The sequence below is a fragment of the Hyperolius riggenbachi genome, chromosome 7 (assembly GCF_040937935.1).
Source record: "Hyperolius riggenbachi isolate aHypRig1 chromosome 7, aHypRig1.pri, whole genome shotgun sequence".
Classification (NCBI taxonomy): domain Eukaryota; kingdom Metazoa; phylum Chordata; class Amphibia; order Anura; family Hyperoliidae; genus Hyperolius; species Hyperolius riggenbachi.
Genome location: NC_090652.1, coordinates 43,018,368 through 43,044,853, shown reverse-complemented (window position 1 = coordinate 43,044,853; position 26,486 = coordinate 43,018,368). Strand labels below are relative to the sequence as shown.

The 26,486-nt window shown below is 47.5% G+C and overlaps 1 protein-coding gene across 1 annotated transcript in view; it reads right to left on the bottom strand.

Moving 5' to 3' along the window:
• LOC137525496 (perforin-1-like) overlaps positions 1 to 25,359 on the bottom strand; it is a 30,519-nt gene extending 5,160 nt beyond the window's left edge. Inside the window, exons 1-3 of the mRNA XM_068246615.1 lie at positions 25,313 to 25,359; positions 13,573 to 14,140; positions 10,762 to 11,128 (exon numbers count right to left, since the gene is read on the bottom strand). Coding sequence (XP_068102716.1) covers positions 10,762 to 11,128; positions 13,573 to 14,111 — 906 coding nt within the window. The 5' untranslated portion in view covers positions 14,112 to 14,140; positions 25,313 to 25,359. The remainder of the gene's footprint in view (positions 1 to 10,761; positions 11,129 to 13,572; positions 14,141 to 25,312) is intronic.
• Between the last annotated feature and the right edge of the window lie 1,127 nt (positions 25,360 to 26,486).

Here is a 26,486-nt window from a genome sequence, read left to right as displayed (position 1 = left end):
CTATTGTTTGACGTAATAGCTGGTGGCAGAGTGGCAGCAGAAGGTAAATCTGTGTACCCTGGCGTTGGGAAACACAGACAGACAGCAGCATCAGCAGGAGGAATGGAGGAGTAGTGTGAGTGTGGCAGCAGGCAGGCAGCGTGACAAAATAGCCCTGGTACCTAGCAGTGATACCAGGCCGTAAATGAACACAACAGGAGGTCCCAGACAGCGGTCGTGCAGCCCACATCGTGTCCAATACACAACTGGGACAACACAGTTTTCAACCCGGGCACCTCAGAAAAATTAAACCTTTTTTTTTTTTTTTTTTATGGTTTTGTAGTTTTGGTTTTACAACCAATTACACAGATATAGCTATTTTTTGACGTAATAGCTGGTGGCAGAGTGGCAGCAGAAGGTAAATCTGTGTACCCTGGCAGTGGGAAACACAGACAGACAGCAGAAGGGCAGTACGCAGCCCACTGTAGGTGTAAAATGTGTGGCTGCAGGCGACTTAATAGTCAAAGTGAACCAGGCTGGCTTAGTGAGCAGGAGCCAGGAGGTGGTAAAGGGTGGTAAGGCACATTAACGATGGTTCTTAGCCAGTTCATGTCCCCCTCTCGCCGACAACAGGGGCCAGGAACTCGCCTTCCACCCACGCCTGGTTCATCTTGAGAAACGTCAGTCTGTCCACAGACTTGTGAGACAGACGTGAGCGTTTCTCGGTGACCACACCACCAGCTGCACTGAAGCAGCGCTCGGACAGCACGCTGGAAGGGGGGCAGGACAGCACTTCCAGGGCGTACTGCGCCAGCTCGCTCCAGATCTCCAGGCGCTTGACCCAATACTCCATGGGATCAACAGGGGCATCGCTGTCAAGCCCGCTGTAGGACCCCATGTAGTCAGCCACCATGCGGGTCAGGCGCTGGCTGTGACCGGTGGAGGATGCTGCTGCATGCACCTCCTCTCTAGTCACTGCTGCCGGAGCCTCTACAGTCCTGTAGAGCTCGTGGCTGAGAGACAGCAGGTCTGTGGGGCGCTTGCTGCTGGATGCAGGCACCTGCTGCTGCCTCTGTGCTGGCTGCTGGACAGTGGGGGTGGAAGGCTGGGGGAAGGCTTCCTCCAAGCGCTCAACAAGGGCCTGCTGCAAGCTCCTTATTTGTTGCGCTGGGTCTCCTCCTGCAGGCGGCAGGAACTGGATCAACTTCCCCTTGAGGCGTGGGTCCAACATCATGCTGATCCAGATGTCCTCCCTCTGCTTCATCTGGATCACCCTGGGGTCTCTGCGCAGGCACGTCAGCATGTGCGCTGCCATTGGGAAGAGGCGGGCCACGTCTGCTGGCACATCGACGGCAGTGCTGCTGTCCTCATCCTCCTCCTCTGCCTCGTCAGCCTCATCCTCTCTCCACCCCCGCACCAACTCAGCTGCACTGTGCTGCTCCCCCTCATCAGCAGCAAGGTCAGGGACCTCCACCAAGTCCTCCTCCTCCTCCCCCTCAGAGGTGGACTGTGCAGCTGCTTGCCGCTCCTGCTGGTCCAAGGCTGCCGCTCCCTGTTCCAGCAAAGCATCGAGGGCCCTGTTCAGCAGACAAACCAGGGGCACCCACTCGCAGACCATAGCATGGTCCCTGCTCACCATGTTAGTGGCCTGCAGAAAGGGAGCCAGCACTAAGCACACCTGCTGCATGTGCCTCCAGTCATCATCGGGGACGATGGACGGGATGTTGCTGGTCTTGTCCCCTCTCTGAGCGGCGGAAACAGTGGCCAGGGCAAGGTACTGTTTGACAGCGCGCTTCTGTTCAACCAGACGCTCCAACATCGCCAGGGTGGAGTTCCAGCGAGTCGGAATGTCAAGGATCAGCCGATGGCGTGGCAGATCCAGCTCCTTTTGCACGTCTTCCAGGCTCGCACAGGCTGCAGCCGAGCGCCGGAAGTGACGCTCAACGTTCCTTGCCGTTTCCAGCAGTTCGCCCATCCCCTGGTAGGTGCGCAAGAACTTCTGCACTACCAGGTTCAGCACGTGGGCAAGACAAGGGATGTGGGTCAGGTTTCCCCTGTCTATTGCGGCAACCAGATTGGCCCCATTGTCGGCCACCACCTCTCCGACTCTGAGGCCTCTGGGGGTCAGCCAAATCCTCTCCTGCTCCTGGAGTTTGGCCAACACATGGGTTGCCGTCAGCTTGGTCTTCCCAAGGCTGACCAAGTGCAGCAGCGCTTGGCAGTGGCGGGCCTTCACGCTGCTGCTGAGGCGGGGGGTTTGGCCAGGTGTGCCGGAGGATGGCAGAGGATCGGAGGAACCTGCTGCAGTTCCCCTGACCCTGCGGGGGTGGCACCACCTCACTGTGTTGCTGCTGCTGCTGCTGTGCCCGCTGCTGCTCTCCCATCCTCACCCCCTTCCACCAAGCTGACCCAGTGGACAGTGAAGGACAGGTAGCGGCCTGTCCCGAAGCGGCTGCTCCAGGAGTCCATGGTGACGTGGACCCCTTTCACCAACCGCGTGCTCCAGCCCTCGCTCCACATTGGCCCATCACAAAGCGGTGGCAGTGCAGGAATGGCCTTGCGGGGAGAAAAAGTGTCTGCTGGGGAGCTGCCAGTCTGGGGCTGCGCAAGCAAGCTGCGCCAACGAATGTCGCTCCCCTCCTGCACGAGCGTGTACGGCAGGAGTTGGGAGCACATGGCCCGTGCCAGCAAGCCGTTCAAGCTGCCGCACGCGACGGCTGCTGGGAGGCAGAGCCCTAACCACCCCCTGGAAGGACTCGCTCAAAAGGCTCTGGCGTGGCCTTTTGCTGGCACGGGAATCAGCAGGACACAGCGGAGGAGGCCACTGAGGACTGGCTGCCAGAACAGGCCTCAGTCGTCGGCAGGCAGGAGTTGCAGAGGGGGGAGGAGCAGTGCGTTTCCGCACTCCTGCTGGTGCTGCTGGAGGAGCAGGAGGGCGGGTGGCTGCTGTTACTGCTGCTGCTGAAGGCTGTGCAGTGATGGGTGTGGTGCCACTGCCAGCACCAGATGCCTTCAGCCTCTGGAACTCCTGATGCTGGTGGAAATGTTTCGCAGCAAGGTGGTTGATGAGCGAGCTGGTGCAGAACTTTAAGGGGTCTGCACCTCTGCTCAACTTCCGCTGACAGTGGTTGCAAGTGGCGTACTTGCTGTACACTGTGGGCATGGTAAAAAAGCGCCAGATTGGTGACAGAAACATCCCCCTACGGCATGGAAGCGCTGCTGCCTGTCTCCCTGTGGTGGTTGGGGGTGGGGCTTGGGGGGCTTGGGTGCGGCTGGTGGTGGTACTGGCAGATGCTGCTGCTGCTGCTGCTGAGCCTGAGACACCAGCAGGCTGTGGGACCTGCCTACTGCTGCTGCCAATGCTTGCAATGATGCGCCTCCTTGCAAGGCCCACAAGAGCATCCTCCTCCTCCTCCTCAGAGCTGCTGAGGACGACATCCCCTGGAGGTGGTGGCACCCAGTCTCTGTCTGTCACCGGGTCATCAACATCCTCCCCCTCCTGAAACATGTCCTGCTGGGATGAGGACCCCCCAAACTCCTCTCCTGATGCATGGATGGGCTGCTTGACTGTCGCCACAGTCTTGCTGTCCAATCCCTCATCCCCCAAAGTGCCCATCAGCATCTCCTCCTCAAGATCGCCAACAACAGCAGACAATTTACTCATGATGCCTGGGGTCAAAAGACTGCTGAATGACAGGTCGGCGAGTGACGGTGAACTGGCCTCCTCCCCAGACCCTGCTGGGCGGCTGCTGCGAACAGGGGTGGTGGTGGTGGTGGTGAGGGTGGAGGCCTCAGATGCAGAGCTGATGGCGGGCTGCTCATCCTCCGTCATGAGTTGCACCACAGTGTCTGCATGCTTTTCCTCAATGGGACGTTTCCGACCCGGCTGGAGGAAAATCGGAGCAGGTGCTACACGCTGCTGCTGCTGTGTCTCTGCAGCGTGAGTTGCAGATGCTCCTGCTGGGTGGCGCCCAAGGCGTCCACGGCCAGTGGCTATGGGAGGAATGTTAGCCACTGACGCTGCTGCTGCTGCTGCGGAACTGTGCATGGTGGCGCGCCCGCGCCCGCGGCTTGCCACAATGCTGCTCCCTCTCCTCCTGATTCCCTTGCTGCCCTTCCCCCTTGCCCAAACCGCGCTGGCTGCCACTTCCAGACATCTTCGATGTTTTGGGCGTATAGACAAAAGTTTTTTAAAAGGGCGGGTGAAAAGTGGGGGGTACTTTAATGGAGTGGGTTGGTGGGTGAGGTGACTGAGTGAGTGTCCTAGTACAGTAAGTAAGTAGTAACAGTCAGGAAGTACAACTAGCAGTTACAATAATCAGTAGTAATCACAAGTAAATTTAGTTGTGTGTACACTACAGACAGTGAGTGCACGCACGGCGCAAACACGCGCAGGAGCTAGCCTATGAACAGTGACTGAGTGAGTGTCCCTAGTACAGTAAGTAAGTAAGTAGTAACAGTCAGTAAGTACAACTAACTAATTACAATAATCAATCAGTTATCAGAAGGAAATAGAGTGTGTGTAGTGTGTACACAGACAGTGAGTGCACACACGCAGGAGCTAGTAGCCTATGAACAGTGACTGAGTGTCCTAGACTCCTAGTTAGAGTAAGTAGTAACAGTAAGTACAACTAACTAATTACAATAATCAATCAGTTATCAGAAGGAAAATAGAGTGTGTGTAGTGTGTACACAGACAGTGAGTGCACACACGCAGGAGCTAGTAGCCTATGAACAGTGACTGAGTGTCCTAGACTCCTAGTACAGTAAGTAGTAACAGTCAGTAAGTACAACTAACTAATTACAGTAATCAATCAGTTATCAGAAGGAAATAGAGTGTGTGTAGTGTGTACACAGACAGTGAGTGCACACACGCAGGAGCTAGTAGCCTATGAACAGTGACTGAGTGTCCTAGACTCCTAGTACAGTAAGTAGTAACAGTAAGTACAACTAACTAATTACAATAATCAATCAGTTATCAGAAGGAAATAGAGTGTGTGTAGTGTGTACACAGACAGTGAGTGCACACACGCAGGAGCTAGTAGCCTATGAACAGTGACTGAGTGTCCTAGACTCCTAGTACAGTAAGTAGTAACAGTCAGTAAGTACAACTAACTAATTACAGTAATCAATCAGTTATCAGAAGGAAATAGAGTGTGTGTAGTGTGTACACAGACAGTGAGTGCACACACGCAGGAGCTAGTAGCCTATGAACAGTGACTGAGTGTCCTAGACTCCTAGTACAGTAAGTAGTAACAGTAAGTACAACTAACTAATTACAATAATCAATCAGTTATCAGAAGGAAATAGAGTGTGTGTAGTGTGTACACAGACAGTGAGTGCACACACGCAGGAGCTAGTAGCCTATGAACAGTGACTGAGTGTCCTAGACTGCTAGTACAGTAAGTAGTAACAGTGAGTACAACTAACTAATTACAATATTCAATTACAATAATCAATCAGTTATCAGAACTTGGAAATAGAGTGTGTGTAGTGTGTACACAGACAGTGAGTGCACACACGCAGGAGCAGCTAGTAGCCTATGAACAGTGACAGTGAGTGTCCTAGTACAGTTACAGTATATAACTACAATACTAATACAATCAGTACTAGTAAAGGACAGCAGAAATACTGGTATAGAATAGAGAGAAATAAACAGAGGACAGGAGGACAGCTGCCCACACAGGCAGGCCCTGAGGCCTAAAGCTGTAAGCCTGCAGCAGCTGGCCTGTCTCTATGTAACACAAAAGCTACTAACTAAAATACAATGTCTAACTAACTAACAACAATATAGGTGTGTATAGGAGGTGTATGTGAGCAAAAACGCTAGGTAAATTACCACAATAAAGCTCTTGCTAAGCCAAAGCACAAAGGAGCAACTCTCTCTCTATGCAAGTCTCAGGCAAGGACGGAGAAACGTAACATGGCGGCCGCTATTTATAGGGTAGGGGCTGGCCAGGGTCCCCCTCTGTGATTGGCTGCCGTCAGAGGGCCTGGGAGCCCTCTGATTGGCTCTAAGGACATCAATCTGGGCTATGACGCTATTCGAGCTCGGTACCGAGCTCGAATAGCGCCGTTTGCTCGAATAGCTCGAATAGTGAATGGGCTATTCGAGTGTACGCGAATAGCCCATTCGAATAGCTACAGCTATTCGGAGCTCGAATACCGAGCTCGAATAGCTGGAAAAGAGCTCGAATATTCGAGCTACTCGAATATTCGAGCTCTGCTGAGCACCACTGTTTTCTGGGCAGATTCTTTTTTCCTTTACAGACAAGTGGGCACTTGACAAAAATGATTTAGCTTTCAGAATGAGTCATCTTCTTTTCTCTCCTTTACTTTGTCTACGGTGGCTGTGTGGCAATGACAGGAAACTGGCCGTGAGGTGTGTATAGTGTTACATAATGTTCTAGAAATTAGGCCAAGGCTAGGGGGGGGGGGGGGGGGTGATATACACTGCGTAAGAGTTTCAAAAGGTAAAAAATGTAAGTGCACTGTTCTCTGGAACCTAGATGCTCAACACATTGTACACAAACTCCAGGGGGTACTTGTACTCAATTTATTATATGAAGTTTTGAGATGAAATAAAAATGATATGATAGTATATAAATTTACCTGACTATGTAATTATAGTTAATTAACCCTCCTGGCGGTTTGCAAAAAAATCGCCAGGGGGCAGCAAATCTTTTTTTTTAATTTTTTTTTTTTTTTTTTTTCATGTAGCGAGACAAAGTCTCGCTACATGATAGCCGCTGCTCAGCGGCATCCCCCCAGCCCCTCCGATCGCCGCCGGCGATCGGAGATCCGGAGATCCCGTTGAAAGAACGGGATCTCCTGGAGGGCTTCCCCCGTCGCCATGGCGACGGGCGGGATGACGTCACCGACGTCATCGACGTCGTGACGTCAGAGGGGACTCCGATCTGCCCCATAGCGCTGCCTGGCACTGATTGGCCAGGCAGCGCACGGGGTCTGGGGGGGGGGCGGCCGCGGCGAGAGGAATTGCGGCGGATCGGCGGGTAGCGGCGGCGATCGGGCACTGCACGCAGCTAGCAAAGTGCTAGCTGCGTGCAGCAAAAAAAAAATTATGCAAATCGGCCCAGCGGGGCCTGAGCGGTGCCTTCCGGCGGCATAGCCCGAACTCAGTTCGGGCTTACCGCCAGGAAGGTTAAAAGCATCAATGATTTATACACAATTATAAAAAACACTCCTAAGCAATATGTTTTAATCAAGGGTTCTAGACATGGTGGCCCTTATTCAATTCCCCTTTTCTCCCAAATTTTTCCTAGGTAATATTTCCACAATTGGGCCCATATGCCATTAACTTTTTCTCCTGTGTTTTCCCATAGGAGATAATTTTTCAACTTCTTTTTAAAATAATTTTTCAGCACTTTGCAATTGAAAAAGTACCAAAAGTTAGGATGAAATGTACCATCAAAATGATTTGGAGCATTTTCTTGCTTCCTGGTGGATTAAAGGTATTTTATTGACAAGATGTAAAAATATCACCTACGAGAAAACTCAGGAAAAAAAGTGAATTGCATATGGGCCCTTATCAATAAAATACCCTTTCAGCCATTAGCAATAGCAAGCAAGAAAATACTCTGTAATTTTGCCACTACTTTTTCACCTTTCTTTGGTGCTTTTTGGTATTGTTTCAATTGCAGAGTGCTGCAAAATTATCACCTAGGAGAAAACTTAGGAGAAAAAGGGAATTTAATACGGAGCAATGTATCTCACAACAGGGAATCCTTACAGTGGTGGCTCCCTTCTGTGCATTATTTATTTCTGAATATGTGACTATTTTACTAGTACAAGAGTTCTACTAGTACAAGAGAACTACTGAGCCTGCGCAGTCCGCTTCGGCTCACGTGGCGGTGATTGACAGCGCCGATCGCGCAGGCGCAGTACAGAGCGACCTCCAGGTCGCTCTGACGCCATCGCCGGGGACTGGGTCGGAGCTCCGGCGAACAGCTGCGGGCAGAGCTGCAGCGAGGGAGGTCCTAGGAGCTTGGGGCTGAAGGAAGCCCCCAGTAAGTACCACTCAGTTTACTATATATGCCCTGATGACCCCTTTAGTAGTTAATGAGTTCAGTCATGATTTTTATCGTGATTTTATCATGGTCCACAAAATGGGGGTTTCAATATTTTTTTACCACTTTCCGACTACCCATAGGTGGTGGAAAGGGGCTGTGCATGTGTGGGAGTTTGGACGTGAATGAATACGCCCCCCTTCCCCGCAGCACCTGTGGTCGCACCACAAACCTCTTCCCTGCAAAAAAAAAACAGATTTTTTTTTAAACCGTCCATTTGGCAGGAACTGGATGTTATGCTGCAGTACTATTCATACTATGCCAGATTTTTTTTTCCTGTTAAATAAGAACATAATACTTTTTTAAATAGTCCTTTAGTGGTGGGCAGAAATTACGCCTATGCGTAATTTGGAATTATGCATCATAATTGTAATGGGAAGTTTTGGGGGAAATCATAATTAGTTTTGTATGTGATAGTAATCATTCATAATTTCATGTCATTTTTGCACAATTTTTGCATAATTGTATGCTGAATTTTGGGGTTAATTGCAAAGCCCCCATGTTATTGCTACCAAAATTGTTACACAAGTTACAGAGGAACTTCAGCCTAAACAAACATACTGTCATTAAGTTGCATTAGTTATCTTAATTAAAATGGATAGGTAATATAATCTTTTACCTACCCTGTTTTAAAAAGAACAGAAATGTTTGTGATTTCATGGGGGCAGCCATCTTTTTGGTTGAAAGGAGGTGACAGGGACCATGAGACAGTTCCAACTGTCCTGTGTCCTGATCATTCCTCCCAGCTGTTCATGCTAGGCTTCAATTTAAAAATTCAAAATTAAAAAAAAAACTGAGCCAAAACAGCAGAACAACAACATTAGAAATGCCATCATGCTTTGCACAGCATCAGGGGAAAACTGCCTCGGCAGTTTTCTTCTGTGCAGCTAAAAATGAGGCTTGTGTAAGAAAAATAAAGTTCTGATGCTGTGAAACTGTTAAAGAAACACCAAGCCTTTTCAGTGCTGCTGAGTAGATTTTTAGACTAGAGGTTCACTTTAACTACTTGCCAACCGCATCATGCCGATGGGTGTGGCTGCGGCGGCAGCCCCAGGACTGCCTAACATCGATTGGCGTAAGGTTCTGCGGGCCTGTTTTGCAGGAGATCGTACGCACTGATGCACGCACATCCCTGCTTAGATGGGGAGCTCTGCTCCACCTTCAGTCTCCAAGCGGCGATCGCGGACGGTGAAGCCGCTGTCTATTAACGTAGTACAGCGCTGCAATCTAAGGAAGCGCTGTACTGGGGACAGCCGTGTGACATGGCTGTCCCCTCCAGAGGCTCAGGGGTGATCGGCTGTTATAGGCCGAAGCCTATGACAGCCGATCACAGTGATTGGCTGGTGGGGGGAGGGAGGATAGGTTTTAAAAAATAAATAAATAAGGAAATTTATTATAAAAATAATGAAATAAATGTAAAAAAAAAAAAACACTGGGGGAACGATCAGACCCCACCAACAGAAAGCTCTGTTGGTGGGGAGAAAAGGGGAGGGGGATAACTTGTTTGCTGAGTTGTGCGGCCCTGCAGCGAGCTCTTAAAACTGCAGTGGCCAATTTAGCAAAAAAATTGCCTGATCTTTAGGGGGTTTAACACTGGGGTCCTCCAGTGGTTAAGGAGAATAGTGGGTATAAGACACATTTTTTTTTAAAGACCTTGTAGCTCTTGAGAAAATTTATTTTAAAAATGCAAAAGAAAAATGTTTTTTAAACTTAGAAAAATGACAGTTAAAAAATATCTTTGCATATTTAAAATGGATTTTCTCAAAAACTACAAGTTCTTTTTGAAAAATTATTTTTCTTTTGACTTTACTCGCTCTTTTTCTTAACTTACGTAGCAATTTTGGTGACAATAGCATGTATGGGGGCTTTGCTATTCACTGCCAACGTTGGCACGAAATTACGCAAAAATTCATGTTAAATTACAAATGATCATCCAAATCCAATTGAATTAACAATTTGTAATTACGTATAGGTGTAATTGCAAAAATGTATGCAAAATGTTGTGTCATCGTAATTAGCTGATTATGATCATCACTGTGGTCCTTTTTTTTAATGTAGCAAGATGTATTCAAATTAAAACAGACAAATTAACAAATTATGTTTTTTCCCATTTTTTTCTTATTATTCCAGTTAAAATGCATATTGGAAAAAATAATTCTTAGCAAAAAGTACCATCCAAAGAAAGCTTAATTGGCGGTGAAAAAAACAAGCTATAGATCATTTCTGTGTGATAAGTTATCAGCGACTGAGGAGCGCTGAAATGTGAAAATTGCTCAGGTCCATAAGGGGAACACCACCTGTAGTAATCAAGGGGTTTAAAAGTACCCAAGGCTAACCTCGCATCACAAATTAAATACTAAGCTAAGGACAGGGGAACTTCTGAATACTTCAAAGGTTTCCCACACCATCCTCTAACCCTCCAATGCCAAGCATGGACCCCGCAAACGAATCCCATACGCTCTTGTTGGATTCCACTCTCACAATTATGTTCCGCTTCAAGCAGAAGCATGGCCGTATTGTCCAACTCCATGCTTGTGCATGAAGAAGTGAGGTTGTGATGTGCAGGTGGAACCCAGGCAGGGTGTAGGACCAAAGTACAGTGTAAAAAGCCTCTGGAGGATCTCATTAGGTAAGTATTTAACCTTTGAGGTTCACCTTAGGTTCTCTGGTCACACATCACTACTGTACAACTCACCTGCCAATTCCTCTCGTTAAACGTCTGGTGGAAACTCTCCCCCTTATTAGCTTTTTTACTTAGCTCTTTGCAGTTGCTGAATTTAGCATTTGCTTCAGCCTTCCCAGTGACAGCCACTGAAGCCTCCAAACTGAGACAATCCTTCATTTCATCCATGGACATGCCATCCATGGAGACCTGGCAAGTCCTGATAGCATTGACCTCGGAAGCTTGACCTCCCACATCTGCTTGGTTGATATAATGGGTGCCAAAGACTTCAATTAGACGTCTGTATTTAGCTTGAGTCTTGATGTCATAAGTCGGAGGAAGATCATTCAAGGCATGGTTCAGATCTCTGCTCAGAGGAGGACGATATGACAGACGGAAACTGATAAAGGGATACAAAGAGAATATTTGTTAAACACAAAATTAAAGCATCATCTTGTTTAACTTTTTACTTTTTGGTTTGAATATTATGTCTTAATTATTAAGGCAATTTTTTTCTGTGTTATTTCCGTCTTTATTTCCTGCTGTCACAGGAAATGCAATGCAATGGCCACTGTGAATGTGGCCTTGAAGGGCCTGTGAGTTTAAACTGTAATCTTTCTGATTAGGAAACTAGTACATTTCATTATCTCTCTTTAACCACTTGCCGACCGCACGCTTATACCGTGCGTCGGCAAAGTGGCAGCTGCAGGACCAGCGACGCAGTACTGCGTCGCCAGCTGCAGGCTGATTAATCAGGAAGCAGCCGCTCGTGCGAGCGGCTGCTTCCTGTCAAATCACGGCGGGGGGCTCCGTGAATAGCCTGCGGGCCGCCGATGGCGGCTCGCAAGCTAAATGTAAACACAAGCGGAAATAATCCGCTTTGTTTACATTTGTACGGCGCTGCTGCGCAGCAGCGCCGTAAGGCAGATCGGCGATCCCCGGCCAATCAGCGGCCGGGGATCGCCGCCATGTGACAGGGGACGTCCTGTCACTGGCTGCACAGGACGGATAGCGTCCTGTGCAGCCCAGATCTCCCGGGGGAGAAGGTAGGAGAGGGAGGGGGGAGAATGTCGCCGCGGAGGGGGGCTTTGAGGTGCCCCCCCCGCAAAATGCCTGCAAGTAGGAGCGATCAGACCCCCCCTGCACATCATCCCCATAGGGGGGAAAAAAGGGGGGCGATCTGATCGCTCTGTGTGGCCGCGGATCTGTGCTGGGGGCTGCAGAGCCCACCCAGCACAGATCCAAACAAACAGCGCTGGTCCTTAAGGGGGGGTAAAGGGTGGGTCCTCAAGTGGTTAAAGAGAACTCAAGGCAGAACAGATGGCTGGCAATCTTTATAGGACCCATAGCATGTCATTACGCCTATGCGTAATTTGCAATTATGCATCGTAACCGTAATGTGAAATTTTAAGGGTAATCATAATTCCTTTTGTATGTAATTGTAATCATTCATAATTTTATGTAATTTTTTGTGCAATATTTGCGTAATTTTGTGCCGAATTTAGCGGTTAATTAAAAAGCCCCCATAAATGTTATTGTTACCAAAATTGCTACATAAGTTAAGGAGAATAGTGGATATAAGACTTTTTTTTTTAAAGACCTTGTAGTTTTTGAGAAAATTGATTTTAACCTCCCTGATTTCTGGATTTGAGGGTCTCTTCTGAATGTTTCAGACCCTAAAACCAGAAAATCATGCTGCCAGAAAGCCAGCAGCAGCCCCAGCACTCACTCACATCCCTGAGCTCCAGCGCTGCAATTTTCCCTCCGGGTGGCGCTGTAACTCTGTAGTAAGATCACTGACGGTGATCTCACCAGAGTGATTTAGAGCCTCTGTGGTGAGGAAGTAGAATGGCTACCTGCATCTGAATCGTCCGGGAGGTGAGTAAAAACACGCTGCGCTGCATTGCTCTGCATTGAGCTCCCAGCGGCTAGTCCGAGCGTAGCTTGGGGTTATCACCAGGGAGGTTAAAAATGCAAAGGAAAAATGGTTTTTAAACTTAGATCTCAACTTCTCTGGGGATATCACAGGGCCTGAATCTGTAGTCTAGCATGTGTGATATTGCTATGCGGATGTGTGTGTGTGTGTGTGGGGGGGGGGGGGCTTATGGAATGGCGCCAGTGACATTATGCAGAATGCAGTGGGTAGAGTGCCTGGGGAGAACAATGCTTTTGGCCAGCGCTTGGCTGAGTCATCGGGTGTGCCTCTGGCAGTTTATAGTTTATTAACTCAGTATATTCAGGACACAGTAGTCCTTTTAATAAAGCTGCTGAACAATGAGACCTACATTCCAAGGGCGTAATTTCGAAGGGAGCAGCACTTGCGACCGCAAGAGGCCCAGAGCTGTGAGGGGGCTCCAACTACTAAACTTCTCTTCCTCCGATACAAGACACTATACTTCAGAACAGGTGTTTTTGTGGCTACATTTGTTATGGGTGTGCAGATTATGATAGGCACACTTGTTTTATGACACTTGTGAGATGGGCCCCTAGGCCATGAGGGGCACCACTGTGTATGGAGCTCTGCTGTCATAATGACAGCAGAGTGAGTGGGTTGAAGCGATGTCACAGCAACAAGTGCGAAGGGACCATGTGGTGTGAGTAGCTGAAATCTATGCCCTGGCAGCCAGGAATAACTGGCCATAAACAGGGCGTATGTTTAAACTACCTACTGTAATAAATATTTGTTGGTTGCTGCCTTTGGGCAACAACACTACACCTTTGTTCGGCACCATATCACAGCACTTGTGATAACTTGAAACTCGTCACAGCAGCAGCAAAGGAGATGGGACTAATAAGCGTCTGCAAGTGGTTTAAAGAACGCTAAAAAAATGTTTTAGACAGTACCTGTAATAAACACAGCTGAGATGGTGCTTGATAAAGGTATAGTGGTCTTTGCTCGTCTTACTTTGAGCAAACTGGGACAGGTCAGACTGAGACCCAGCCAGGACTAACTTGGCATCTCCTGCTTTGTGGTGGAGCTCAAGACTGGTCTCCCAGTCATTCTTCACGTCTGATGCAGTCTCTTCAGCCAGAGATGTGGAGGATCGGGAGACCTCACTGCTGATCTTCCTAGAGCAGTATGACTGGGGCCTCCAGTCTACCATAGACAGGGGTACCTTCTGCCACTCCTTATTCATGTACGGGTTGTGACAGACAGTGCAGGTGTTATCCTGTGTAAGAAACCTCTGTAGGTCTAGCAAGTGAGCTCCTGTCTTCGCCATTTTCACAATGTCAAACCCACCACCAAGAAGGTTGTGACCAGGAACAAAGTGGAGTTTATCACATTCTTGTCTCTTGGCAGGTCGGCAAGCGTAGGTGAGTGGGGGAGGAGTTTGGCAGGAGACAGAAGTTGCAGAAATTAGGAAAATGAAGATGGACCACATGTTGGGGAAGCTGCATGGACCTTTAAAACCTTCACACACAAAAAGAAAGAAAGAAAGAAAAGGGTAAAAGTTAACATCAGTTCTGAATCAAACCTAAAGATATTACATCACACGTATGCTGCCAGAAAAGTGTATATTCAGGTGACAGCAGTGATTGGCTAAATGAACAGCCTTGTTTGAAAGCATGAAATGCCTGTGGAATGCTGGCAATTCCCTGAGAAGCAGTTAAAATTGGCACACGGTGCACCTGTTAATTTAGGCACCGCCATAGCCCACAATCAGTGTTGCTTGCAAAATTTCACCAAAGTCATTTTCGCATCAAACATGCGAACAACTAGCTCAGCACCAGAAGAGTAATTTGGGTGGCAGGCAAATGATTTTGAACATTCACAGCTGCTGCGTTCTCTGTAGCAGCTTCCAGCTTCTTTCAGTTCACAGTAGGTGCCAGGTTGTCGTAGGTAAGATTAAAGGACAACTGAAGCCAGAAGTATATGCCATATTTATTTCCTTTTAAACAATACCAGTTTCCTGGCTGTGCTGCTTATCCTCTGCCTCCAATACTTTTAGCCATAGCCCGTGAACAAGCATGCAGCAGATCAGTTATTTCTGACATTATTGTCAGTTCCGACAGGATTGGCCAGGGCCACCTTCGGGGGGGAGGGGCAGCTATCACTTCAGTGAGTGGCCCGGGGGCCCCTCAATGCCAGGTTTGAACTGGGCCCTCCAGGGAGCCGAGTAAATCCCCATCCCGGCGGGCCTTCCCGCACTTTAAAAATGGTTCCGGTGCCAGTTGCTATGGCACTGGCGCCACTCTCTTAGATCACGGCAACCCACGCGCCTCCTCCGCTTGCCCCCCGCACAGATAGACGCAGGCACACAGCAGCAACTTCCCTAATCCAGCGCGGTACAAAGAAATATCTCTCTTCCGCCTGGCTGTTACCTAGGTGGCAGCTTCTATTAATGACGCTGAGCGCGTTATAAGCAGAAGCTGAGCACCCGGAACAGCGAGAGAGGAGGAAGATATAGCTCTACATTCCACGCCGTACTAGGTAAGTTGCTGCTGAGTCTATCTGTGTGGCAGGCGAAGGGGCGGGCTGACACACTATAGTAGTTAGCTAGCTATGCTGAAGGCACATGCACCTAGCTACATACACTGAAGGCTCCTATACTTTGCTATCTATACTAAAGGCACCTATACCTAGCTACCTACCTTGAAGGCACCTATACCTAGCTACCTAGGCTGAAGGCTCACATACCTAGCTACCTACGCTGAAGGCTCATATACCTAGCTACCTACGCTGAAGGCTCATATACCAAGCTACTTACGGTGAAGGCTCATATACCTAGCTACCTACGCTGAAGGCTCATATACCTAGCTACTTACGGTGAAGGCTCATATACCTAGCTACCTACGCTGAAGGCTCATATACCTAGCTACCTACGCTGAAGGCTCATATACCTAGCTACCTAGGCTGAAGGCTCATATACCTTGCTATCTATACTGAAGGGCCCTATACCTAGCTACCTACGCTGAAGGCTCATATACCTAGCTACCTACGCTGAAGGCTCATATACCTAGCTACCTAGGCTGAAGGCTCATATACCTAGCTACCTACGCTGAAGGCTCATATACCTAGCTACCTACGGTGAAGGCTCATATACCTAGCTACCTAGGCTGAAGGCTCATATACCTAGCTACCTACGCTGAAGGCTCATATACCTAGCTACCTAGGCTGAAGGCTCACATACCTAGCTACCTACGCTGAAGGCTCATATACCTTGCTATCTATACTGAAGGGCCCTATACCTAGCTACCTACGCTGAAGGCTCATATACCTAGCTACCTACGCTGAAGGCTCACATACCTAGCTACCTACGCTGAAGGCTCACATACCTAGCTACCTACGCTGAAGGCTCATATACCTAGCTACCTACGGTGAAGGCTCATATACCTAGCTACCTAGGCTGAAGGCTCATATACCTAGCTACCTACGCTGAAGGCTCATATACCTAGCTACCTAGGCTGAAGGCTCACATACCTAGCTACCTAGGCTGAAGGCTCACATACCTAGCTACCTACGCTGAAGGCTCATATACCTAGCTACCTACGCTGAAGGCTCACATACCTAGCTACCTACGCTGAAGGCCCATACACCTTGTTACCTAGGCTGAAGGCTCCCATACCTAGCTACCTACGCTGAAGGCTCACATACCTAGCTACCTACGCTGAAGGCTCATATACCTTGCTATCAGGGGCGTAGCAATAGGGGGTGCAGCGGTAGCGACCGCATCGGGGCCCTTGGGCCAGAGGGGCCCGAAGGGCCCTTCCTCAACTACAGTATTAGCTCTCTATTGGTCCTGTGCTCATAATAATCACTTCTATATATACATTGAGTAGTGGTAAACATTAACAAGCTGCTCCCCATCCCCTTTTTGCACCTCTGACACTGTAGTTGCCATTGTCAGGTTTTGGTGCGCCGTATCAATTGTTATGTATAGAGTGCCTGGGGGGCCCCATTGTAAAACTTGCATTGGGGCCCACAGCTCCTTAGCTACGCCACTGCTTGCTATCTATACTGAAGGGCCCTATACCTAGCTACCTACGCTGAAGGCCCATACACCTTGTTACCTATACTGAAGGCCCATACACCTTGCTATCTATAATGAAGGGCCCTATACCTAGTTACCTACGCTAAAGGCCCCTATACCCTGCTACCTACGCTGAAGACCACTATGGGGGTGTGTGGGGGAATGGGGGGCAGGCCTGATGATCTGTGAGGGGCCCTACAATTTTTGCTGGTGGCCCTGGGATTAACTGCATGTTTTTTCCTGGTGTTATTCAGGAACTACTGCAGCCAAACTGATCAGCAGGGCAGCCAGGCAACTGGTATTGTTTAGAAGAAAATACATATGGCAGCCTCCATATCCCTCTCACTTCAGTTGTCCTTTAAATAATGTTAGGCATGGATGGGGGTAGGGAATCATTAGGAGTAGATGGGGGAGGTTACGAGTTGGGGCGTGACTATGTAATGCCAGGACCCCAGCAGAGATCTTTCAGCCCCCCTCCCCCCCATCTCAGAATTTTGCTACCCTCTATTGCAGGAGGGCCCTGGGTATGGCTCCTGTATCTTGGGTCTTGCGGACCTAAACTCAGAACTTCCTCTCTGCTCTAAAAGGTAAGCAACAGCATGATAACTTTAAAAAAAAAAACACATTTCTTTGTTACAGCTGATACAAATCATGCAATAAATGTGCAGTGTGTCTACTTCCTGCTTTCATGGAAGCAGACATAGGGTTAACATCCTGTATTTACTAATTAGCTGTGTCTGCCTAAGGCTACCAAGATTCCTGAGATGACACAGCAGAGATACACTTGTGATTAGGCCCAGAAGTGGAGGAATTAGACAGGCTTAACTCTATAATTACATACAGGATGGATTTCTCTGTGTTTTCCTTCTGTCCTGAGCAAGATTTCGGGTCCACTTTAGAAGATGCAGAGCAACAGCAGCAGTGGAGCACCAAACATTGTCTGCATCTGTCAGCGGGACAGATCCTTCTCACTCCTTTTCAGTCAACAAGCGCCTTAAAGAGAAACTCTGACCAAGAATTGAACTTTATCCCAATCAGTAGCTGATACCCCCTTTTACATGAGAAATCTATTCCTTTTCACAAACAGACCACCAGGGGGTGCTGTATGACTGATATTGTGGTGAAACCACTCCCACAAGAAACTCTGAGGACCGTGGTACTCCTGGCAGTTTCCTGTCTGTGAACCTTGTTGCATTGTGGGAAATAGCTGTTTCCAACTGCCAAAAAAGCATGCAGCAGCTACATCACCTGCCAACAGTAAAAATGTCACCATGTAATAAATGTCAGAATGTAAATCAGGGATTTAAAATATTTTACAATGGGCAAACGCTGACTAAATCATTTATACATAATAATTGTAAAAATGAAGCACTTTTTTACAACATTATTTTCACTGGAGTTCCTTTTTAAGAAAGGACTGTTAGTGCAAAGATTATCACATAGAGTACTCATGCTTCCTCTTACCATAAAAAATATACAGTAGTTACATAATTACAGTATGGAATGTATGACTCTCAGCAACAAGCTGGACATCTATTCCTGTGACATTTGTGTGTGGTCAATGTGAAGTCTCGCCAAGGCCTTTGTAGTCATTTATGACTAATAGCATAACACATGTTGGGCTGGAAACTATGACGTTCTCCCCAGACTGTTATACACAGAAATCAATCACATTTCTCTGCGCTGGGCAAGAGAGATACCGCAGATCACATAACTAACAGGAAACGTCCTCTCCAGCAACAAGAGAAAACCACAGCTACTAAGACAACATGTGTCAGCTCCACAAGAATGACATGTCAAATGGAGGTACAGTTATCACGACACTGGAATAGATCAGATGAAACAACCATAAAGGAAATTGTGAGGCTCATAATAAGTTACTATAGTTCATGCTGCTTTCTAAAAAAGAAAAAAAAACATTTTTTTTTTCATAGTCGACTTGAATTTAAAATTTTGATAACAATTACCGTATTTTTCGGACTATAATCGCTTCAGACCGTAAGACGCACCTAGGTTTAGAATACAAGAACCAGGGGAAAAAATATATACTAAACCTGGTGCCTCCATAGGGAAGGGGTATCTTGTGTATTATGCCCCCTTTGTACCTCTTGCCCCCTTGTACCTCTTGTGTCTCCCCGTGTCTTTCTGTGTCCCCCTTGTGTCCGCCTCTATCCTCCTTGTGTTCTCGCTATGCCCCTTTGTATCCCCTGTGTCCTCCTCTATGCCCCTTTGTGTCCCCCTGTGTCCTCCTCTGCATGGGCACAGTACAGGGAGTCTCTGACATTGCGGTGAGTCAGAGGTTCATATTTGCAGGTGTTCACAAGTCAGGAACTCCCTGCATTCGCACTATAAGGCCCGGTTCACATCTGTGTTTGCCAACGGAACCGGCCGTATGCTTCCGTGGTCCGTTCCGCTGAATGTACAAAAATAAAATGCAGCAGGACCCACTTTTCTGGACCAATTTGCTCAGCGGAAAGGAAACGGAAGGTTTTGCAGCTACATAAGAACAAATAGAAAATTGACAGTTAGTTTACAGCACACTGGCTGTAAAAACTGACAGTTTTTACCTGATCCTGATGGTCGGATCTGTACGGCCGGCTTCGCAAAAAAAAATGCAGATGTAAACCGGACCTAAGACGCAGTGACTTTTCCCCTTACTTTTGGGGGAGAAAAAGTGAGTCTGATAGTCCAAAAATACAGTATATAAGACATGTGGGCCCATAGGCAATTCACTTTTTTTCTAAAGTTTTCTTCTTGGAGATATTTTTTAATCTTCTGTTTAAAATAACTTTTCAGCACATTGCAAATGAAAAAGTGCCAAAAAGTAGGTGAAAAAGTCCTGTCAAAATTATTTTGAGTATTTTCTTACTTGCTGGTGGCTTAAAGGGCATTTTCTTGCTAAAGTGTGAAAATATCACCTAGGAGAAAACTCAGGAGAAAAATGTTTATTGCATATGGCCTGTGATATACAGTATATTACTATTCTAATAAAAATAAAGGAAAAACTATTCATTAACTTTTCAGGTGTCGTCTTTTTTATGCCATGATGTTATAACTGATAGTTACTGGGACTCTGTACACTGTTTACAGCATTCCAGATTTTGTTTCCAAATATGCTCTACTGACCTTGTTATGATTGTTCATAATTTAGTAATCCTGATAGAAAATCAACATGTGAATTACTTTATCAAAAAAAAAAAAAAATGCCAGCAGCTGCAGAAAAGGAGGGAGCCGTCGCTGATACTGGGGCCACAGGAGGCATTGATAAGGTTAGGGAATAGTGATGGGCGAACACCTGGATGTTCGGGTTCGGGAAAGTTCGCCGAACATGGCCGAGATGTTCGGCATGTTCGGGCCGAACCCCGAACTTCCCGAACATCCTGCTTTTGGGGGCCCTATGGGGTCGCAGGCATAAGGGGGGAGCATGCCCCGATCGCGGGGGGGGGGTCGGAAATTCCCCCCACCCCCTCCGCTAGCGCTCCCCCCTCTGCCCGCTTCCCCATACAAAAGTTTAAGCAAAGTACCTGTAATAGTGGATGGCCTGGCAGTGGCACTGTGGAGTGAGGAGGAGGAGTCCGGAGAGTGATGCGTTGAGGGAGGCCGGGCAGCGGGCGGTTCAGCGGTAGTACCCTTGTGGTACTTCCGCCCTTTCTCTGACCTCACGCTCGCTGCCCGGCCTCCCTCAACGCGTCACTCTCCGGACTCCTCCTCCTCACTCCACAGTGCCACTGCCAGGCCATCCACTATTACAGGTACTTTGCTTAAACTTTTGTATGGGGAAGCGGGCAGAGGGGGGAGCGCTAGCGGAGGGGGTGGGGGGAATTTCCGACCCCCCCCCCCCCGCGATCGGGGCATGCTCCCCCCTTATGCCTGCGACCCCATAGGGGGGCCGTATTCGGCCGAACAGGCCCCTGTTCGGCCGAACAGGGGCCCTGTTCGGCCAGGTTCGGCCAGGAATTGAGCCGTTCGGGCGAACGCGAACAGTTCGGCCGAACACCACCAGGTGTTCGGCCGAACTCGAACATCACCCGAACAGGGTGATGTTCTGCAGAACCCCGAACAGTGGCGAACACTGTTCGCCCAACACTATTAGGGAAAGGGCCATTTTGGATGACTGTATTTTGTAGGTATAGATGAAATAAAGGCGCCTGGAAAAAAAAGGGACTGCCGCTAGTAAAATATTGCTGAGTTTAGCGATATTGTACTAGTTATTTTCGATAATATTTACAAATATTTTACATCAGTTAAATCTAACCCTACTCTCACATAGAACTCTTCCGTAGTGTTGTCTAACCCTACACCCCCCCCACCCCACCCCCGCTGGGGCCTAACTCTAAGGCCCCCCAGTTGGTGCTTTACCATCAGAACCCCCCTGACGATGCCTTATCCTAAGACTTATCCTTATCCTAAGACCCCCCCCCCTTGGTGCCTAAGCCTAAAGACCCCCGGTGGTGCCTAACCCTGGGACTCCCACTGTTGGTGCCTAAACCTATCCCCCCCCTTCCTGGTGGCGCCTAAACATAAATCCCCCTTCTTAAGCTACCCTGCCCTTCCACAAATCCACAATACGCAGCTATGAAGGTGAATTTGGGCATCTGGACGTGCCCGATTAGTGGCAAGTGAGGCCGTTTTATGCAGACAGGCTTGCAGGCTTGCAGAAAAAAATGGCACAATGTAGTTATCCGTAAGCTATTTTTTTCGCAAGCATGTCCACAAAAAAATGGCCTTGCCTGCCGCAAATTGGGCACCTCCAAGCACCCACCTTTACCTTCAGGGCTGCATATTGCAGCTTTGCAGAAGTTGTGATATGTGACAAAAAAAAAGGTAAAATTGGGCACCCTGAGGCACCCGCTAGTGGCCGCCGCCATATGCCCAAATTTCCATGTTATGCCAGTAAATGCAGCTTTTATCATACGCACTTATAGCGGGGCCATTTTTTTCCCAAGAGGTTGCCTTTTTTCCTGCTTTTGTTTTGTAGATACCTTTATCATTAAACAAAAATAAACAACTTCATTCATAATCTCTTGTTCCTCAAGGTGGCAATTATCTTCGGATCTGTGAGTCAAGCTATTTTAAGGTGTTATGGCTATCTCTTTGTCTTTTTAATCAATAAAAGAGCTATATATCACTGACGTGGTGCTGTGGACCTTTCGTGTTGGATTCTACTTGACCCACCTAGGGCTACTGGGTCTATCCACTCTAGCACACGTCTGTCCCCGTTTGGGTGCTGGTCTATCCAGTTTCTAAGCTATTTTAAGGCTCGTACACGCGTCGGATTTTCAGCTGATAAGACTGCACTTGAAGCCAAGTGGATCGCTCAAGTCCAGTCTTATCAGCTGAACGACAGGCCGTACACATGCCTGATTTGACGTCCAAACTACCGGACGTTCAAACGTCCAAACCACGGGTCGTTTGCGAAAATCCGACGTGTGTGTATGACCCTTTACTCTCTAATGGAAGCAGGAAATTTGGGTGGCAAAGGTGCCCTGCCTGTGTCCGCTACCACTATCTGTAGCTGCAGTTGAAGCCCTGGTACCACATTTTCATCTTATAGCCGCTATTTTTATGGGCACCTATGGCAGCATTCAAACTTCTGCAGCACCTGATATTATTATTTATTTATTTATTTATTTTATTTTATTTTTTGCATCGAATGCAGCACATTTATTGCAGGGTTTGTGTTGGGGGTTCGGTTAGGGTTAGCCATCGGCTGGGGGGGTTATTTGAGGTTAGCCATCGGTAGGTAAAGGGCGCTGTGTGAGAACAGGGCTAGGCTTAGTTAGAGTAGGCAGCACGGCGATATAGTCATTAGCACCCTTGCCTTGGAGCACTGGGTTCCCAGTTCGAATCGCAGCAAGGCCACTGGAGTTTGTATGTTCACTCTATGTCTGTTTGGGTTTCCTCTGGGCATTCCGGTTTCCTCCCACATCCAAAAAACATTAAGATAAGTTAATTGGCTTCCCACTAAAATTGGCCCTAGACTACACGATACATACATAGACATATGACTATGGTCGGGATTATACTGTCTACGAGACTATATACTCTGTACAGTGCTGTGGAATTTGTCGGTGCTATATAAATAATAATAGTAAAACATTGGTAACATTTAATATAATTAGCACTGCACAATAGTAGAATCTCTGTAATGTTACCGATATCCTACAAGCGGCTTTTTCCGGTGCCGCTTTTGCATGTAAGCATTTTGCTGACTAGATCCAAGATATTGTTTAGAATTCTAATTAGAGAAAGATTCTGAACACTGTCGGAGCTTTTGCCACAGACAACGTTTGAAGCACAATCAAAAACTAAAGCCGCATCTACACGCGTAGATGCAGCTCCGATCCGGCGGCACAATTAGCCGCCGGATCTTCTCTTCCGCGTCCCCGCGCGTGCCCGCCGCGTCCCCGCTCGCCGCGCGTGCGCCGGATTTGATTCCCCACTCGTCCTCGCCGGCGCTGCTTATCTTCCGCTCGATTCCCTGCCATTGTCCCCTCGCGGGGAGCAAGCAGGGAATCGGCGGTGCGGAGATCCGTCCTGTCGGATCTTATCAATCGAGCCACATCAGCGGCTCGATTGATAAGGAACATCGGAGCCGCATCTACGCGTGTAGATGCGGCTTAATAAGTAAATGTACAAATCCTAATTCTATTTAATGACCAATCCAAGGACACTTCGGAGACTTTCCCATCACCTGGAGTCTGTAGTATGTGATGTAATGTTTCAGCAAACAACTGGTCTTATCTATTTGTGATAAATTAGCTAGCATCCCTGTGAGACCCTCCTGAAGTTGCAATTAAGGCATCTAATGACATTTATTTATGTTTACAAAAGAATGTTTCTCATCCGAATGTCCAATGTGTATAAGCTGTGTGTTTTAACATCTTGTTAATATACAGGAATAAATTTGAAGATGGCTTATCAGCCGAAAGCTTAATTTTTTATTCACCTCTAGGGTAGCCAATAAATGGTATCATCCTGATTCAAAATGTCTTGCTTTTACTGATGGCTAACACTGTACAACTATCTACTGCTTCTAGAATTCTCTAGTAATGGAAGAAGTGATTTAAGGGATCCTCCCATTACTAGAGCGTAAATTGCCTCAGGCCTGGAACCCACTACAAATCGCTAATCGCTAGCATTTTTAAGTAACATTTTGTGCTGCTTAAAAAGTGATTTCATGAGCCAGCGATTGTGTAGCAATTTGTGATTAGCGACTTTAATTCTGGTCCTTTTGATGTATCATAATTTTTTTTACAGTTTGCAGTAATTTAAAATCACACACAAATCGCTATGTGTAGCAATTTATGAGCGATTTGCCAGCGCTTCAATACTTTGCATTGAAGCGCAAACGCTCCCAAAATGCTGCATGTGATTTTGCTAATGGAAATCGCTACTGTGGAATTTGTTACGCTTATTTACATTGGCAGAGGGCTTAGGGAAAGCGCTAGCAATCAGTGCTGCTTGGATACCTCTTTTCAAAATCCGGATCCGATTCGGATCCGGATACCCAGATATCCGATCCGGGTCGGATATCCGATTTCAAAATTTTCCGATCTGAATCGGATATCCGACCTCAGTATCCGGGGTATCCGGACGGATTCGGATATCCGGATAGAAAAAACGGAAGTGGCCTTTAAATTGCTTTCAAAACGTTTTTTAGGGGAAATGAGGTATGTGGCATCATTTATTTTTAAAGGGAAACACTAATTGATGATGTGGGGACTTAAAATCCCCCCCCCCCCAAAAAAATGGCTGTCAATTAACATCAGGACTAGGTTCCAGACAGCGGTCGTGCAGCCCACATTGTGTCCAAAGTCCAACCGCACAACTAGGACATGACAGTTTTCAGCCCAGACACCTCCAAAAAAGTACGCAGCAATTGTGTTTTGGGTTAAATATAGGTGGTATCAGTGGCCTGTGGCACTCTGGCGGTGGGAGTTGCACAGGCAGCAGGAGCAGGGCAATGCAGCAGCAGCAGGTGTAACGTGTGCCAGGAGCATGCCGGACGTGGCACTTGGCAGGGGTTAATAGTGAAGGGGTTAATCACTGAACAGCTTTGGGTTTATCACTGTGTACACACTTGCAAGGCCAGCAGCCCTGCAGCATGCCTCTTAGTGACTGAGCAGTTACACAGGACGAGATTTCTCATCATGGCACCTACAGGGGGGCTGGCCAGGGTTCCCTTCTGTGATTGGTTGCTAGGGCTTCTGCTGGGAGCCCTCTGATTGGCTCAATGATGTTATCTCCTTAGTTACAGTATTCAGATCAGGATATCCGCATGATATCCACGGATATCCGGGTATGCAACCACAATCAAATATCCGCAGATAGCTATCCGGATTTGGGCCCAGGTATTCGGAATCCTGATGAGCAGCACTGCTAGCAATTTAAAGTGATTCCCTAAACACTCTAAAAAGTGCTTTAGAAGGTTCCAGGCCTCAGTCTGTTTTACAATACTATTATCATATGACACAATATAGTTACTGGAACTCTGCGATGATCACAGCCAATGCTGCCAATACTTATTAACTGAACACACAGCATACTCTACCGAAGTCTAATGGATGGTACAAGGATCAGTAAATACTGACAAGGACATCAGCTCTTACCTGCTGCAGAGACGCTGTATGTGAGGTCTGTGATATAATGTCAGTGCTGTGCACAGTGACACAGGATGTGGACAGGAGATAGCTGTGCATGAAGTGTGATGAGTGTGGGGGGAGTCACACCTTCTTACCTCATGTAACTCAGAACACATCATCACATGGCCTCAATAAAGAATCCCACCACAGCATCATATACCCTGCATTACTGGAAACACTGCCTTTAATACAAGAAGCTCTGACTAACGTCTCTGCACATTGGAATTAATGACAACGTAAGTTACAAATCAAATGATATAAAAAAAAAACAAGAATACAAAACTGTCTGTCTTGCAGTTTTTCCCTCTATTGCTTTATGGAATTCCTACTCTAGGCTCAAAGGAGGTAAAAGACGGCATGGTGTATATAAAATTTAAAACCAACTAAAATGGAATGAAAAGGAGGGGTGCTCACGTCAATAATGACAACGTCATACAAAAATGAAATGTATTATGTGCTGGCAATGCATTTCATGGGTCTGAGCCCACTTCCTCAGACCAATTTGTAGTGCCAAATATACCCGAGCAAAAAGTGTCACCCAAGCAAGGCGCGCAATGCATAACTTAAAAAAGAAAGTATGTAAAAATAATGAAATAAAAAACAAATAATACAAAACTCTCTTCTGTATTTTTTTTCCCTCTCTTGAAAACCAATTGCGTTATGGAGTTGATACTTTAGGCTGTAGATGATCACAGGGATTGTAACACGGTCAGACATCATGCACAGGCCCAGATTTCCATCACAGGAGCGTATAGGCACAGATGTCCTGGCACCCTACACTTCACCCACTATGTACCTACAAACTACCGCTAGACTGCACTGCAGTGTGCTGGCTAGCCCAGTTGTCACTTCTCCCTTATTTCCCTTGCCCATCATAGGTAGTTACAGGTCTCCCTTAGTATTAGGTAGCAAAAGGTACCCTCGGTATTAAGTAGCTAGTGGTGCCCATAACTGAAAGGGAACTCTCGTCAGTGGAATGCCGAGAGCTGGGTGAGTAACCTGACATTAACGCTCCGCTCAGGACTCTGCAGAGGGAAGGAAGGAGGGAGGGAGGCACTCAGGGAGGGGAGTGAGCTGCCTTTCAATCATCAGGCGCCTGTAGGCATACGCCTACCGTGCCTTATATTAAATCTGGCCCTGA